Below are 18069 nucleotides of genomic sequence, written 5' to 3'. Positions count from 1 at the left end.
GAGGGCGGAATTACGAGGGGTGCGAGAGACATAATGTCTTAAAGTTGCCGAAAGGGATCAATACTGTCAAAGAAAGGAGTTGATATGAGACAGCAGAGAGTTATATGCCAAGAATATCCACTGCCCGGAAATATGACATTCGTTCGAAAATTGTGCGACGGTTTGAAGAATATATTCCGTGTTAATATGAAACAAGATATTGACAAGCTCAGCAAATCTTGTGAACGTTGAGATATCAAACGTACAAGAACACAAAACCTCGCAACAATCTCATTATTAAACCTTGGATCGATCGCGTATACATTGTGTGATCATAAGAACCGTCCGCTCCAGTGACAAGAATAATCCATGCGAAATGTGCATCTTGTGCCTAATCAGAGTTCTGTTGCAAAACAAAGCTACTTAAAATCTTCGAGATTGAATGTTTGGAAGATGTTGACTCCAAAACGTATTGGCAGGTGTAACAGGTCTTGCGAACAGCATTCCCTGAAATTACAGGTACAAGTGTATCATACTTTTTCTATAAAATGAATGTCGACTATACCCCACTGATAATGGATTGGTGCCAGATCTCTTCTGACGAACGCGGGGCGGTGGGAAAGCCTAGCGGTCAAAGTGTTTGCTTGTCACGCCGAAGACCCGGGTTCGATTCCCAACATGGGTACAATGTGAGAAATCAATTTCTGGTGTCTCCGGCCATGATGTTCCTGGAATGTTGCTAAAAACGACACCATACTCACTCACTTTTCGCGAACACATTGTGACAGAACTGATTTTCAGCGATCCATGTGTATGACTTTAACAGGGCAGCCTTACATCCAAACAAATCTGTAAAGTAATCGAAACAGAATGGTGTCTGGACTTGACGTTATATTTTATAACTCTTGTTATATATGTCAGGTATAGAGGTTTGTTGCCTTTGTGATCATGACGCCATCCAAGCGTCTGTAGCGTATATCAACTACATGGATGCGTAATTACACTACGAACATGCAGGAATTCCATCAAAACTGTTCACTGGATGGTAGTTGTTGAAGATAATTGTTCAGTTATAACATCACAATTACTTGACAAAATGGGGTGTAGCAACACCCGAAATGTCAACCTCGGTTACAAAGCATTTGACAAACAATATCATAGTAACATCGCTCTGAGGTCGGTAATAAAATGAACTTGGCAAGCCACATCCTGTCCCTTTGGGGACCGTGGATAATTTATGGCTAGGGAGAGACGATGATTATTTTAAGGGGGGTCACCCATTTTCTTCTGGGGAGTTAAGGCGGGGAGGGCATCAATTTTGTACACATGCACTATCGGGGGTCGGCAATTATGTGCATATTAAAATGTTATACGTAAAATAAGGGGGGTTAGAGTGGATTGGGGTGGGGTGGGGGTGTAGGGGGTGTCATTGATTTTGTACATGACACGCAGGGGTTCATTTCGTACGTTTCATATCTATATTTTGTTCAAAATCACACTCTGACGGTAACGCATGTGAAGTGACAGGTCCTGAGCAGCAAAACTATAGCTTCCTGTTTCACTTTTCAGGCCAAACGATGGATGATGGTCGATCGCCTGCTCAAAAAAGTGCGCATAAACCCAGGGAATTCCATTGCCGAAATGGCATTACATTCGGCATGTTCGACAGCCGTTTCCAGAACCATCAACAAAATCAACATTGACTTTCAGTTAATGTCACCATCCTTTAAGCAAGCTGTGAGTGGCCTTGTTTTTATTGTAAGCCTTTGCATGTTTCACAGGCGAGTAGTCAGACAAATAAGAGTGTGCCAACATGCACGATACAATTTTGTCATGACAAGCTTCCTCTGTAATCAAACCACGCCCTCCCATATTCACTGATAAATGTCAAATTAATATGGTTGAGGGTTTAGACAAGGTGATGGCAAGGACTTCCGTTGTAACCAGGATTCGCTCGTCAGTGTGAGTGAGTTTAGTTTTACGCCGGTTGAAGTAAAATTCCAGCAGTTTTACGGCGGAGACCCCAGAAATGAGCTTCACACACTTGGTATGAGTTCGCTGAATTTCAACACTAAAATAATATTGACTTCTTTGCGAGAGTTGAGCTCTGTATTCAACAGTTTACTTAGTGACTGTATATTTATATTATGTCTACATGTCTATATGTCTACATGTCTATCTGTAGTCTGAAGACGTTCTGGAGTTTTTACCTAATTTCCATACCTAGGGTTGTCTGGGCCTAACCTTCAGACGACGTTCCACAGCTCTTCCCACGGGTAAACGGATGTTCCATCTATCTTACAACATTTAATTACGACGACAAAAACTGCAATTGTCGAGCCAGAAAACAATTCACTGTCATGGAAAAGGATTCGACAAGACCAGTCTGCTATTTTCAGTTCACGGTCATCCGTGTGAAGGAGATGAATAACATGTATTTGGGATCTGTGCTGAGGGAGTCCTGGACGATATTCTTCTTTGGTGAATAAAAAGAATTTCGAAGGACGGAGTAATAAACAGAAAAATAAAGGAGAAAAAGAAACATGAAATATTCCTTTTCTATTAAAAATGTTTTAAAGACACCGCCTGCCAGAGAGAATACATTTTAGGATGAGCAGGTCCAGCAATTCATTAAAGACTTGAGTGAAGGAACTAGTCTCTGGTGAAGGTAAATTCCTTCCAGTCCTCTCAAATTCGAACCCTGGGGAACAGAATGATGAGCTTTTCTGAGTGGTTTTCTGTCGGAGGGCAAATACCCTCAGGGATATATCTACCAACAATTCATATCCAATATATGTAACCTTATTTTCTGGCTCGCTTCTGTTCCATGTAACGGATTGGATGTGCAGGATGATTGCAAAGAAGATCTGCAAGACGTCCTGTACATATTTTGCACAACGTATTCAAGCATTTATACAGATGACTGTTTCAGGATCAGCCGAATCACCTTTAAATGGCAGATTATTGTTCAACCTTTGTCCAATCACGAGGAACTCTCCCCGGAGCCATGAGAGAATGGAAACCGTGAAATATTGGTATTTGGACACAAGGGTGCAGTTTCCAATACCAATTTCAAATACCATCATGCCCTGGCGCCGTATTAAATTTGGGTTTTTCATTCCTTTTCGTCGGGTGATCAGGTGTGCTTACCCCCAACACCCACTCCTAACGCCCGTCCCCACGCCCAACCCCAGTCATTTCATTTTGTTTCTTGTTTTACGCCGCTCTCAGCGATATTCCAGCAATATGACGAAGTCGGTAAGTAATAGAATCAGGACCACACAATCCAGCGAACAAATTCATGGACATCGACGTAGGCAATTGGGATACGATAACGTACAGACAAGGTCAGCGAGCCTGACCACTGAACCCGTCAGTCGCCTCATGGAAGCGTGGGTTACTGATGCCGAATTCTAACCCATATCTGTACTGGTAGTAGTAGTAGTAGTAGTAGTAGTAGTAGTAGAAAAAGCAGCAGTAGCAGCAGTAGTAGTAGCAGTAGCAGAAGAGTAACAAAGCTTCGACAAAAATAACCTGCCAGTTGCAGTTGTTTCTTAAAGTTACTTGAAAGTAATTAAATCTGTAAGAAATGACGTTCATATGAAGGATATTAGTTCTGTGTTCTCAGGTTTTAGAGTCACGTTTCTTTGGAAGGTAGGCGTCTCCAGGCGACGTTGTGATCAATTCGCGTGGACGCTGAATGTTCGCTGTGTTTGAATACCGACAGATTACACTGCAAGAATAAGATATTGGCGTACAATTGCTGTATCGCTTTCTAATTCGTACATAACGACTGCGGTTTGGATAACAACCATATAAAATAACCCATGGATCAGAAACATGCAATAACCTGTAGATCAGCAATAGATAATAACCTTGGATCAGAAATATGTAATAACCTTGGATCAGAAATATGTAATAACCTTGGATCAGAAATATGTATAACCTTGGATCAGAAATATGTATAACCTTGGATCAGAAATATGTAATAACCTTGGATCAGAAATATGTAATAACCTTGGATCAGAAATATGTAATAACCTTGGATCAGAAATATGTATAACCTTGGATCAGAAATATGTAATAACCTTGGATCAGAAATATGTATAACCTGTGGGTTAGCAATACAATAATGATAACTCGTGGATCCGCAATATATGATAACCTGTGTCTCAGCAATATAATTACAATAACTCGTGGATCAGCAGTATATGATAACTTGTGAATCGGGTAATGACGACGAAGATCCGGGTTCGATTCCCCACATGGGACAATGTGTGAAGCCTATTTATGGTTTTCCCCACCATGATATTGCTGGAATATTGCTACAAGAGGCATAAAACCATACTCAATCACTCACTCACCCTAACAACACCAGTTCAACATACGATGATGAAGATACGACTTTACTGATGCCATCTTCTTCATTGCACAAATAGACGTTTCAATCTTGTCTAAAGTCGTATTCTTCATTATCGACTTACCAACTTCAAGAATGCCAATCAAGCTATGTACCCTCTAAACACTGTTTGGAAATGCTTAGTTAGCTGAAAGACAAAAATACCAACTTTAGCAATATGTAGACGCGATCCACAAGCATTAGAATTCAGACATTGAATCCATGCAGGGAACTGAACCATGTCCTTCAGCGTAACAATCGAACACTTTAACGACCGAGCTACCCCTCCTACCACACGAAACCTTGCCCACCTTTCATACTCCCCACCTCCACCTCCACCTCCACCTCCACCACCCCCCACCCCCGACTGCCCGCACACCCTGAACCAATTGGAGCTGACGTCATCGTATCCCAATAGCGTAGATCGAAGCTCATGCTGTTGATTCAGATCGGAATATGCTGTGGGGGCGTCAAAGAACAAATAGGCACACTGCAAAATTGTCATACAAAGTTAGTTGGTGCGATAGCAACCATACCAAAGCATGAGTTAAGCTTTACATCACTGTTAGCAATATTCCATCAATATCACTACGGGGAACACCAGAAGTGAGCTTCACACATTGTACCCATGTGGGGGAATAGAACCGGGTCTTCTGCGTGACGTGCGGACGTTTTAACCACTGGGCTACCCAACCGCCTCATAACGTATGTGTGTGGGCTCCAAGATGTTAACAGATGTTGAGGATGTCCAAATTAGTTCTATTTTCAGTTAGAACCTCATTTAACATTTGCCAATGTTATACCTGATACAACAATAACATAGTCTGACATGTTTCCAAAGTAGTTCATCCCTTAATCAAATCAACCGAGTTAGGTTCATGTCAAAGACGCCATGTCGTTCATTACAATCTACGCATTCTGCAATAATATGATCGATTCCGATGACAGTTTCAGGGGATCGGTGCGTCTACCAGTAAATGGTTGTCTGGGTGGAATAAGTGTACAGCATATTATCTTACCTGTCCGTGCACTTACAGGATAATGAAGAGTAACTAAGAATAGATAGTTTTGTAGTTGTATACACAGACCACGCTCCACGTACGTCGAGGGCGTGAAATGTGATATGACAAGAAATTTGTCTCATTTGGAACATCCAAATCATGGGTCTGACAAAAGAAGTCCAGATTTATTAAGTTATATAACATCGACTGGCTCGATTACAGTGAAGTTTGTTAGATACAACTACTAGTGGCCAAACGATGACGTAAATCCTTCTGTGAATCCCCAAGAAGTTGGTCTAACTTTTGTCGCTTGAGGTCTATAGCGTAGTTTTAATTTATACCACAAAACTGTTTGAGAAAATATTTTGGATAAAACTTGGTTTGTTTCATAACTAAATGCATATGTTATACTGAACATTCGGTTTTACTGTCCTTTCCATGCAGACTTTTAATACTACTCAACTTGTTTTCATCGCTTTGTGGCTGCAATATTGCCAATGCGGTGTAAAACTTTAACTCACTAACTCTGGCACAAGATGACAGTGTCACCATTATTTTGTGGTTTCTCGAAACGATAATAAATACTGACCACATTATGTGGATTGTCACCAGGTGTTTAGAGTAAACTAAGAGTATCCTGTCTAACAAGGGCTAGCATCACAAACACATGCAAAGCCATGTCAATTTTTCATCTGAAACGCTGAAAAGTGCATCGGACATAATGTTCCCTCACTTATACGATTTGGAAAATCTTCCATATGTCTACCATAAATCTTTGTAAATACGTCTGAGATTGAGATTGTTTCCGTACCGTTAAATAACGCTGTTTCAAATCTCCGCCGGAATAGCATACTCAGTTCCTTTCTGAAAAGTTCTGAGACGTAGACAGCACAAGTCGGGTCATCTGGATTGTTAACTGGCATTCAGGAACATGTCATACCTTTGAAGTCATGCTCTTGTGGCATAGTCATGAGGAGTGTTTTTGTCACCCTGAATCTTTTGAGAAGCTCGGGATATGAAACAAATGAGTCGCCGGTCTCCATTAATTATATTTAAGCGTAAAAAAATCTGTTGTTTGGTCCTGGGTCATATAACCTTGTTTAGCCAATGTCAGCAGAACGGATCAACAGGAAGAAGTAATATGCAACTCAATGGGTTTTGAATAGTGATTGAGCAAAGATTTCCGATCACATCGGTAGTTTCTGAAGCTGGAATCTGGAATCATTTCGTTTTGTTTATTTATTGTTTAACGCCAGAATTCCAACTAAATGGAGTTGATCTGAAGGTAATCGAATCTGGACCAGTGATCAACATCATGAGTATCGATCTACGCAGTTTGGATACGATGACACGTGTCAGCCAAGAGAGCGAGTCTGACCACCCGATCCCTTCAGTAACCTCAAGCTTGAGCCTAACACGGATCTCCACGGGTCTAACTGGAATCAAGTACAAAAGATGCATTATTGTGGATTTCTGTTGCCCTATCAGCTGACACGGATTCTATGAGGCAAAGGGGGCAAAACAGTGAGTTGGTTCTAGGTCTACGCCGCTTTTAGCGATATCCCAGCGATATCACGGCGAGGGACCCCAGAAATAGGAGCCCCGGGGTTCGTTCCCCAACATAGTTACAAAGTGTGAAGTCCATTGTTGGTGTTTCCGACCGTGATATTGTTGGAATGTTGATAAATGCAGCGTAAAACCATACTGTCACAGTCACTTCGGGTGCGCAAAACATTTATGAACTGATCACTGAAAATAACGGAAGACACCTGGTGTTGTCAAACAGTACACTTAGCCGTTAAGTTTCTAGGTCAGCCCTGACAGTGACAGATCACGATCTATCTTGGCAGGACGCCACGGTGTCAACAAAATGTCATACACGTGCAACAGGTACCACATCATATAAGAGACGAGACGCACTGCCTTCCGATTTCTTCAACCGTTACCACCTATCTAAAGACCAGTATGTGGATACTATACAACAGAAGGATCAAATAGCCTATTCATAAACACGCGATAAAGCATTTGCCGAGAAGAAAGCAGGGCAATAATGGCCAAGTTGATAGCACATCGATAATTGATCTGGTGAAATGCTCAGGCACATGTCCATATTACAGAATGATTGACTAACCAGAAACATGTATGCTCTCTCGCGTGCTAGACGGAAATGCAGGTATTTGTTCGAAAATGTGGTCAATTTGCGACGATAAAATTGGTAAATTCATATCAAATGGACGTGAGGAATTAAGACAGTAAGCGCATTAACTTGTTTACGTGAGAAAGGTGAGAAAAGATAAGCTTGAGTAATGATTATTAATATCTTGTGCGTGACACAAACAAAACAATCGCATATTACATGATGACGTGGTGTACAATTTGCGCCGCTTTTAGACATATTCCAACAATATGGGTTTCACACATTGTATCCACGTGAGGATTTGAACCCGGGTCAAAACGAGCGGACGCTTTAACCCACCTAAATACGATTCTATCAAAAACAATAACATGTTTGAAGATTCTTACGCCTGTAATCGTTTCCACAAGATGACCTTTTGTGCATCTATCAAAGTAAGTTTTTATTTGTTGTAGTGCTTCAAGAAACCGCAGCAACGCGCTTATAATTTCAAACTGTTTAGTATAAGCTATCTCCGTCGTCTTTCCTGCGACGGTACGACAGTCACTTTAACCTCGTAAAACTTCACACGGAAAATCAAAACAAAATTTTAATAGTTTGTTAAGTAATTTTACCATTTTAGAAATAAACGTTATGAAACTTTTTTCAAGAGTTGGTCTGACGTTTTCCTTACATTCTGCGTTGAAAGGAATGTTCGATCATGAACCGACTTGGAGTTATATTTTCGTGATTGATGGATATCATTTTCACCCAAACAGACCGTACAATATTTTACAGTTTGTTTCTAGAACCCAGCATGTACGTGGTCATCAGGACGTTGTATCTACTCCACTACATCATGGCGGTGGTCTCGAATCTCGTTCCGGTTTAGCGTATAGAATCCCGTTCCGGTTTAGCGTATCGAATCCCGTTCCGGTTTAGCGTATAGAATCCCGTTCCGGTTTAGCGAATCGAATCCCGTTCCGGTTTACCGCAGTGAATCCCGTTCAAGTTTAACGTCCCAAATCTCGTTCCCTGTCGTCCAATTCCAAAGCAAGGTAAAACCCTGTAAATCCCTATTTTTATTGAACGCTCGGACTATTTGTTGATATGATTTATGTATCTCCGTATCAGTAGATAGGAACACTGATTACACCCAAGTATACATGCTACAAATCAATGGGAGATAGGGAGTGATAAAATAGTCCAGTGGGAATTCTGTCTTTCCCTTATCACAAATGATATTTGCATTTACCGCAGCTGACCTTTGTCCAAATGTTGTTATTGCTGATTAATGCCCAGCTTGATAATGATCTTTAACCTTTAACTAATGCACACAGAATCCCGATGTGTTTCCTCTTGCACTGGTCAGGTTCAGTCTGGAGTCTAAAAGTTACACCGAAATCTGGATTTCATTACTTTGGCTTGGCTTAGCAGTCGCTTCAGATGACACTGGGCTCTTTGTGAGAAGTTAAGTTCTAGCCACACACCAGCAGTTCAATACCATCAAACACAAAGTTTCAAATATCACTGTTGACCACACTGTATTAAGTACCTCCTGTGCCATAGATTAACCCAACTACTATTTTCAACAGTTACAAGCTAAAGAAGACCATGACTTGGGGCATTGGCGAGTTATTTGTTTTCAATCCTACGCATAACACATTTTTTCAAATCTTTTAGGGACATTAGAAGCGAAATGCATACGAAAAGCAAGATTTATGGATGTCAACTGCTTTATTGTGAATTTCACGACGTTTCTGAATATATGCTTGCTCCTTCATCATCTATATGCTTGCTCCTTCATCATCTAAGTATATCTGATGAAGGAGCAAGCATACATTCCAAAACGTCGTGTTATTCACAATAAAGAAGTTGACATAATCAATCGTGCTCTTTCGTTGCTTTTTGGGGTTTTTTGGGGGGTTTTTTTTGCTTGTTTGTTTGTTTGTTGTGCGTTTTTTGGTTTACCAACAAGAATAGTTTTCAAATCCCTCCGCCTCATGTTAAGAATATTGTGTTAAAACTGACAAGCTGACAGCTGACATTGTACCGACGTGTCTATTTTTTCTTTGAATCGTGTTAAGCAAAACAGCAATGAATGATCACTCCGCTTTAGATGTTCAGTATGGTAGAGACTAACTTACTTTTAAGAAGAAATTCCCCCGAAAAGCATTCTTTCTGTCTTATCGTCGATTCGTATTTATTTATTAGCGTGAGTGAGAGGCTGAAGTTTTACGCCGTACTGAGCAATATTCCACCTAAAGGACGGCGGTCTGTAAATAATCGAGTCTGCATCACACAACCCAATGATCAACTGGGAACTGATGACACATATCATCTAAGTCAGCGAGCGTGACCATCCGATCTCTTTAACCGCCTCTTACCGCAAGCATAGTCGCCTTTTGTGGCAAGCTTGGGCTACTGAAGACCTTTCCTAGCCCGGATCCTCACGGGTCTTATTTATTAGGAATTATGTGGGTGGTCAATGTTTCTTCTTATCATTCACTGCAATGATCTTCAGTTATGATTCAAGGAAGTGTCTACTATCACATCACGTTTGTCTGACATTAAGTCTAAGCTCTCTGGCATTATTATCACAGCATATGTAGTTTCCAGTATCGTCCGCTGTTGTCCATATAAACACATTGTTTTGTTCATAAAGCCATTTATGTCATTATTTTAGCATTACATAGTTGATAACAGACGCAATCCATTCTGGTAAAACCTCAACCTCTAGCATTTCTCGCGTTATATCATCCTTTCAAAAAGTGAGTGAAAACCAAATACATACGCCCCTTCTGTAAATGATATCAAATCCAAAATGTCTTAAATCGTCATTGAGAGAATATCTAACTCAAACGTGATAGGATACTTATCTTACAGCGCCAATGCTCTTACTGTATGTCAATCCCGTCAGTACTGCCATAACTCCCTAACGTAGTCGGTATAGCGCAAAGTGTTTGGGACACTATTTCATGGCCTAATTAATGGAGCATTATGGCTGCAAGGGCAATATTTCGTTCGTCATAAAATGGAAATTCTGAGTAAAGGCTATAAATATCCATTTCACTGAACATAAAATCAGACAATCATAAAGTGGAATATTGGTTTCAGTCTGACGGTGAACCATATTTGTTTACTGATACTATCTCCCCCAATGAATTCCATCTGTGAAATGTGAAGTCTCTTGTGTTATTCGAACTTACGTTCTGTGAGGATTAACCCTGTATGTATCCTTTTGTGAATTTGTATTGCATTTCAGCTCTGGAGGTACCTTGTGCGTTGTTATCTTCGTTGTTGGTCTGTGACGATTAATATCATTTTCAGTCTGCCACCAGGAAACACCTTGAGTTCGTTCCTCTGCCAGTTAACCCTCAACGTTACCATTTATGTTTGTTTGATGCTCTGTCATTCATCAGGTAGCAGCATCAGCGTGTGGTTTTACAGGATGACCGTGACGATTAACCTTGTATGTTGCCATATATTTAATTGATTATGTCCCGCATGCAATCACAGGTATCATGAGAGTGCTTTTTTAAAACGGTCTTTGACGATTAACCCTATATGTTGCCATACATTTGTTTCGTTGCGTCCACCAGTCATCTAGAAGTATCATGATCATGAGGTTTTACAAGAGGTCTCGGATTATTAACCCTCTATGATGCCAGACATTTATTTGGTTATGTCCCACCAGTCATGAAAAAGCATCACGTGAGTGAGCTTTTACTGGAGGCCAGTGATGCACGATTTGCGCGCTGCTGTGAAATAGCTTGTAAATGCTTCACGAAAAGATCCCATCTAGCACACACGAACCGGTACATATTGATCATAAATTTGAATGGATCCGCAATGACTTCTCTTTGGATCAGTCAGAAATATTTAACAGATTAGATGCAGAGTACTTCATATTAAACAACGACGTTGGCAAGGTGTCACATCCATTTGTCTCCTCCAGCGATTAGAAGACAACGACAACTTTAATTAGGCTTCCTAACACTATGATTTCATTATGCAGACAGCTTTCGTGGTGCTGGAACCGTAACAACAGTCACTTTATTTCGTGCCGGATGGCTCCTTTAGTTCTGTTTCTATTTGAAACCAGATGCGTGGAACATGTGCCTGGTCCCTTGGCGTCGAAGCTGCCAGGGAGCTCCTAACTGGAAGAGACATCGCTATGCAAATACGAATCACTGGAGAATAACCAGTCTCAATTATCCGACCAGACAGTTCCAACAGGGCGTTAAGTCAAATTAACTTGGGCTGGTTGAATTGATCTGTAATCGGAAATACCGTCGATGGGAAGAATTATTGATGATTATCGATATGAACATTTTGAACTATTTGTAAATGAACTATTGTAATTAAACATTTTCATAATTTACTCAGAAAATACACAAAGTGTTGATATGTCACCACTCAGCGCTGATTTCCTTCATATTATTTAGTCATTTCTACGCAAAGGTACCTCTCCTATACTCATCGATAATCGACCGATATTCAGTTAGCGATGATCGATATCTACGATGTACATCGATAGCGAGTGCCAAAATTAACAATGAATAATGTAAGAGAATCACTGAAGACACCAGGTGCTATACTCTGTATGTCAATAACACACCACATACAATTCCTACGAATACTGCATGTAACGATAATTGCATCACAGAAAAGGTTAATAGTGTATGGGTTCATGAAAATCCGGATTAGAAGTGATATTCAGGAACAAATGCTTGTTGTAAGAGGCGACTAATGGGATCAGGCTAGCTATTCTCAATACGTTCGTAGCTGTACGAACTTCTTAAGCTCATTCTTAACACATTGGTTACGATGAACGTTAAGAATTCTTAGGACTACGATCGTTTCGAGACTTAGAGCCCAGGTGGTGAAGCTTGCTGACTTGGTTGACACATATCATCTTCCCAGTTGCGTAGATCGATGCTCGTGCTGTTGATCACTGGATTGTCTAGTCCAGACTCGATTATTTACAGACCGCCGCCGGGTAGCTGAAATATTGCTGGGTACAGTGTAAATCCAAACGCATTCACTGACATAATATGAAGGCACTGTCCCAGGGGCAGTCAGCAGTCATAATTATGCTTATTATATCATTCCATCATCACAAGGGTGAAGAAAAACCATATGAATATGATTCATACCATCCCTTTGCAAAGGATATTGAAGCATCGTTTAACTGACGTAACATTTATTAAATAGCATTTAGAGAACAGGATCGTTCAACAATAATTAAAGGCCAGTAAAGGATGAGAAGTCTAACTTTATATTTTCCATTCTAAAAAACACATTTTCATCATTTTTTTATTCGAAGTGATTGACAACTGTTGCAAGATTAGACTGAATGTTTAAGAAATCGTATATATTTTTCTATTGACCAGCGAATAAGCCTGTTCAGGAAAAGAATCCATTTTGCAAATGAGACCCCCAAGGTGAGTCACTTACCACCCTCGTAAACACAATACACATTCCAATTTGTATCGAATCCTTTTTAAAGACGTATTTCTTGGCTTGGTTCTTGATCAATACTATGAAACAACATAATACCGAAACGCTTCAAGGTTGACATGGAATCTTGCTTAATTCTTACAGTTGGGATCTCGTTTCATGTAAGCGTTACTCTTCTTCAAACAGCAGTTATTTGAAATAAAATCAAGGAAAATCTTTGAAACTACTTCAAGGCTTTAATCACGAACAAACGCCCTTAGGGGACGTGATGCCGATGGACTGCTTCGATTTCACAGACGCTGCCCAGGCCAACCGACTCATGTGCATTCACATATAAGGCTCTTATCAGTTAGAAACAGACTTCGAATGGAATTTGGTTAACAGTTCAACTATATCAATATCCTTGGTCTGAGGAAAGAATGGCATATGTTAAGACGTGGTTGTCGTTAGAAAAGGGGTTTGTGCGAACCAGCTGCAGGGGTAGATTTGGTCCTACACCATATATGAATCTGTATCTGTACTTTATAGAGACGGTGGGATAGCCTAGTGGTTAATGCGTTCGCTTGTGCACGCCGTTGACCCGAGTTTGATTCCCCGAATGGATACAATGCGTGAAGCCCATTTCTGCTGTCTCCCGCAGTGATATTGCTGGATTATTGACTTTATTGACTCGCCCACTATGATTTATATCATTATCATTAGGTGAGTTCGGATTCCTTAGAATCAGAAAAATGGCCTTGTCAAACGTTAACAACAGTTTCATACATGTACGGTATCGAACATGAATCCATTCCGCAATGAGCGAACGCTTAGTCTGTTTACCTACACAACTGGGACCTGTTTTTAGATACAGGTGGAATGAAACATTTGAAACACAACATCTGTAAACTGTAAAAAGCTTTTTAGGAGAGAAAGCACACGTTGCAAAACTGATCAATTTGAGGTTTTCAACAAAGGATTATGTCTCCTACTTTCAATCATCATTATATCAATGTATTGTATCGACACCCAAACAAACCTTCAGATCCACGACACGTTAATAGCAATTCACTGTGCTTCATCGAGACTTTAACGGGAATTAAAATAACACATTAACGCCTGTCCTATATATCCAAAGATATTTTTCGGTAATCGACTCATGTCAATCGACACGTCAGATCCTATGAGACCTTGACATTGGTCCACATGGATCCATGAAGACGTAAAGGCAATTTGGTGAGATCCATGAAGACGTAACGATGAGAGATGAGATCCACCAAGACGTAACGATGAAAGCTGAGCTCCACCAAGACCTAACGATGAGAGATGAAATACACATGTCAAGACTCAGGCTTACGTTTGTTTCGAGAAATCAGGACCTACTACAGCAGGACTTATTATATATAGTCAGTCAAACCAGCATTTGAAATACGAGCACCGTCTCGGTGTACAATGACATATTATCACAGAGCTTGACCGCCGATCAGCGAGCCTAGTGACAACTGGAGTCTTTTATTGACCCGGTCTCACATGGGACTAAGTTGCCAAAGATACTGTTCATGTAATGTGAGGAGAAACAGTCCTATAATCTGATATTATACATCACGCATTTGATAAAATTCAGTTTGTACCAGGAGATGACAACTGGTATATTATACAGACCCATTGCTGGGATACTTAATGGAGATGCTACGGTAACCATACCTTCTCAGTAAAAGGCATTATTTTCTCCTATAATGTTTTCACAGAAAAAGTGTTCAACTAAATTTACAGCAGGCATCAGCATCTGAACGAAACAATACGAGAACGTGTTTCATAACTTGATTTTGGAACGAACGTGCACGGTTGCCAGTTTTTATCTTATAATGATGAGAATATTTATGACGCGACTTTTTCAGGCCCAAAGCACACCATCTGATCATTATTACCTCGGATAACCCCGGCTGCCTTTCAGGCACTAGATGGTGAATAGTTTCACGACTGACTTCACCCGACACCGGGTACCCATTTCCTGCTGGGTGAACAGAGGCACCGTACTTGCCTAAGGTGAGACCACATGTATCTTATGCGTTTTGTTGTGGGGAAGGACGAACTCCTAGAAACTTTCAGGAGTCAGATGTTACCAGATGAATCAGATAATGAGTTTGTATCACCCTTTTCAACATTCCAAGAAAAATTACTTGTGCGTGCCCAAACTGTGAAAAGGTGTGGTTGGTGTACGAGTGCGGACGTGCGTGCATACTTGTTTGTTTAACGTTGCACTAGCAATATTCTCAACTCTGAACTACACAATGACACGTCTAATGCAAGTACGAAGAGAGATAAAAATGATGCCAGGAATTTCCTTCAAGACAGAGAACCATTCCAATGATATCATGACCTCAGAAACATTGCAAAGTGAATGCAATTGTACCATCACGCAAATCTGGAATCGCATGATATCTTCTTGTAGTTAACCACTCAGAAAAGATCTTTGCACATAATTCCATTTTGGAATCTAAGCGAAACCAAGAAAGGTAACTCTCTTTAATCCAGGCGCTGACTTCAGGTGTTCGTTGCCCACGCCCAAGACCACACGTTCCACGGCCCACGTTCAATGCCACCACGTCGGACGCCCCACGCTATACGTCCTAGGCCCCACGCATGTCCCTTGGGGTGTGATGACGCACAGTCAAACAAGAAACACCATGACCACCCATCCTTCACAAGATCAACTCATTTCAACAATCATTACACCGTTGTGGTCCCTTGGGATTGATCTTGATTTGTGAGTAAACGGTTGTATGTTCCTCATAATGATAAAGCAACAAAAACATCTTCAGAATCAAAACATATTTCTTAAAAGCATAGTCCATTGTACAGTTGGGGCCACATCACAAGGACGTGTTTAAGAACCACTTTGAAGTAAACACTTGGATCACTGGTTCCATTTAGGAATTCCTTACTTATACAGGAATTGGGTGCTGGAAACCAGTTTTAACCCGAACTCAGAGAGATAGATGTTGTGTAATGCACTCTGCCTGTACAGTAAAAATATGCTCTGTGTATCTCGACATCTACAGCATTTCTCAAGCAGAGATGATTGGACAATGACCGCTATTTGTTCATGTTGTCATATCATATCTTTTGTTCGCGAAAAGATCCATACACTTACCCTGTCTACTTCTTGTGACTGGCGGTTTGTAACGAGGTTTTGACAAAGTAAACCAAAATGACAAGGATTTTTAATCCTTTCTACTTAAGACTTTAGTGGTTTGTAACGAAGTGTTGACAGATAAAACCAAGATGACAAGTACTACACCTTTTAGGGGGACTCCAGATTCGAATGTCTTGCTCCAGACATTCTAACAGGTACATGATCTTGACATTGTAATAACTGCCTCAAGTACAATGGGGATTTGGAAATCGTGAAGATGTTGCAGCAATGCTCACCGTGAATTCTTTGCTTGCAGACACACATATGCCTTAACGCCTGATCCGATTAAGCTATGACTACCAGTTTGTTAGATCCTCCTCCCTATGTCTCTATCATCACATGCTTCATGTAAGTCTGAAAGTAATGACCTAGCGCCGATGACCGAGACTTGTGAAACGGACATCAAACATTGGGTCATGGTATAAAACCGTGGCGAGATCATAAAATCAGTGATCATCAATCATACTGGCATCGAGAGAGTTTCGGATATTGCTTAGTCTGATTGCATTAACATTACGCTCTCTTCTTTGAGAAAAAGAACCCCGCTGATTTATGGGCTCGGGGATATTCTGGCTGCAAACGAGAATGTCTTACATATGCTTTAATACAACGGACGCACGCAAACATGTAATAGAACGATAGTTCATAGGGAACACATATAACTACTTGGAGAACCTTAAATATCCATCTTAGAACACATGGCGACACCGTGACTGGTTTCGTTATTACGCCTGCATGACATGAAGTGGGTGTTTGTCATGAAGCTGCAAAAGGTCTTGGAACTTTTATTCCAATACTTCACTCAGCAAACAGATGAAAGTAACGACTTCTGTACGTATCTTCAGTTGATGTGCTAGGAAATCTCAATTAATAACTATAAATAATTTATAATTTTAAACAGGTCACATTAAAAGCAATCACTATTTTGTTGCCAGATAAAAAACACTTGAGGTCATGATCTGATGCTCTCAAGACGGGATAGTTTGTTTATAACGGTTCATTTGTGGACAAAAAAATAATACACAATTGTAAAACATTGCAAATATTTCTAATTTGTGAGACGATTATTCTTGTTGAAAACATAATGCCAAATGTTTTGTTCATTAAAAGAAGGTTCACTTAGTTAATGAAACGCCACAGAGTTATTTCCACAATTGAAAGAAATCGTGTTTCTGAATAACTACCAATAAGACAAGATACCAGTAGTATGTAAAGGTACATCCTGTCCCACCTGTGACACATACAAATGAAAGTCAGGTGTTCGTTCACCTGAAAGCAGGATGACATTTTTTAAATATGGAATGGCTTCGGATATAATTTTACCCAGAAACCATACTGGCGGCTTGCAAGAGTATTTAATACCGAAACCATCATCATATAAACAAGAATAGTCACAAGAATGTAGTATTTAAAAGTATAAATACTGTCAGCATCATTCGTGTAAAACTAATCACAAGTGACATACGTGTTATACTTACAATCATATAGGTAATAATGAACAGTATGAGAACATACACTCACCTCGGCTATGACTTGTAAAACCGCTAGAAAGACCAACAAAAGAACATGTACCGACGACATGACAGACGAGTATACCGTTTGGTGTTGGAAATGTTCTACAATCCCGAAGAGCAGACGACCACGCGCTGCACGCTCTCGCGCTCTCTGACAGCCTCTCTTGCAATCACAAAGTGTCGTCTGCCTATGAAAGAGCGCAGACGACAGTGTGTGGGACAATAATTATCATCGATGTATTGGAACGTGGGAGACACGTGCGTGTACAGTTGGGTTATTGAACTGCTAAGTTATCCGGTTATTTAGCTACTCACTGAGATTTGCATTTGGGTGTTTGGGAGTGGCTTATTTTCACGTTTGGACGTATTAATTTGAAAACAAACCTTCCTCACTTGTGGATTTTACTACGACTCAGCAGATAGGT

The 18069-nt window shown here is 40.5% G+C and overlaps 1 protein-coding gene across 1 annotated transcript in view; it reads right to left on the bottom strand.

Annotated features, from left to right (window-relative positions):
- LOC137268879 (uncharacterized) overlaps window positions 1-17868 on the bottom strand; it is a 58872-nt gene extending 41004 nt beyond the window's left edge. Inside the window, exon 1 of the mRNA XM_067803468.1 lies at window positions 17652-17868. Coding sequence (XP_067659569.1) covers window positions 17652-17711 — 60 coding nt within the window. The 5' untranslated portion in view covers window positions 17712-17868. The remainder of the gene's footprint in view (window positions 1-17651) is intronic.
- Window positions 17869-18069: the final 201 nt, after the last annotated feature.

This window comes from Haliotis asinina, chromosome 16 (assembly GCF_037392515.1).
Source record: "Haliotis asinina isolate JCU_RB_2024 chromosome 16, JCU_Hal_asi_v2, whole genome shotgun sequence".
Classification (NCBI taxonomy): Eukaryota; Metazoa; Mollusca; class Gastropoda; order Lepetellida; family Haliotidae; genus Haliotis; species Haliotis asinina.
The sequence above is the reverse complement of the archived record's forward strand: the minus strand, read 5'-3'. Positions and strand labels throughout refer to the sequence as shown.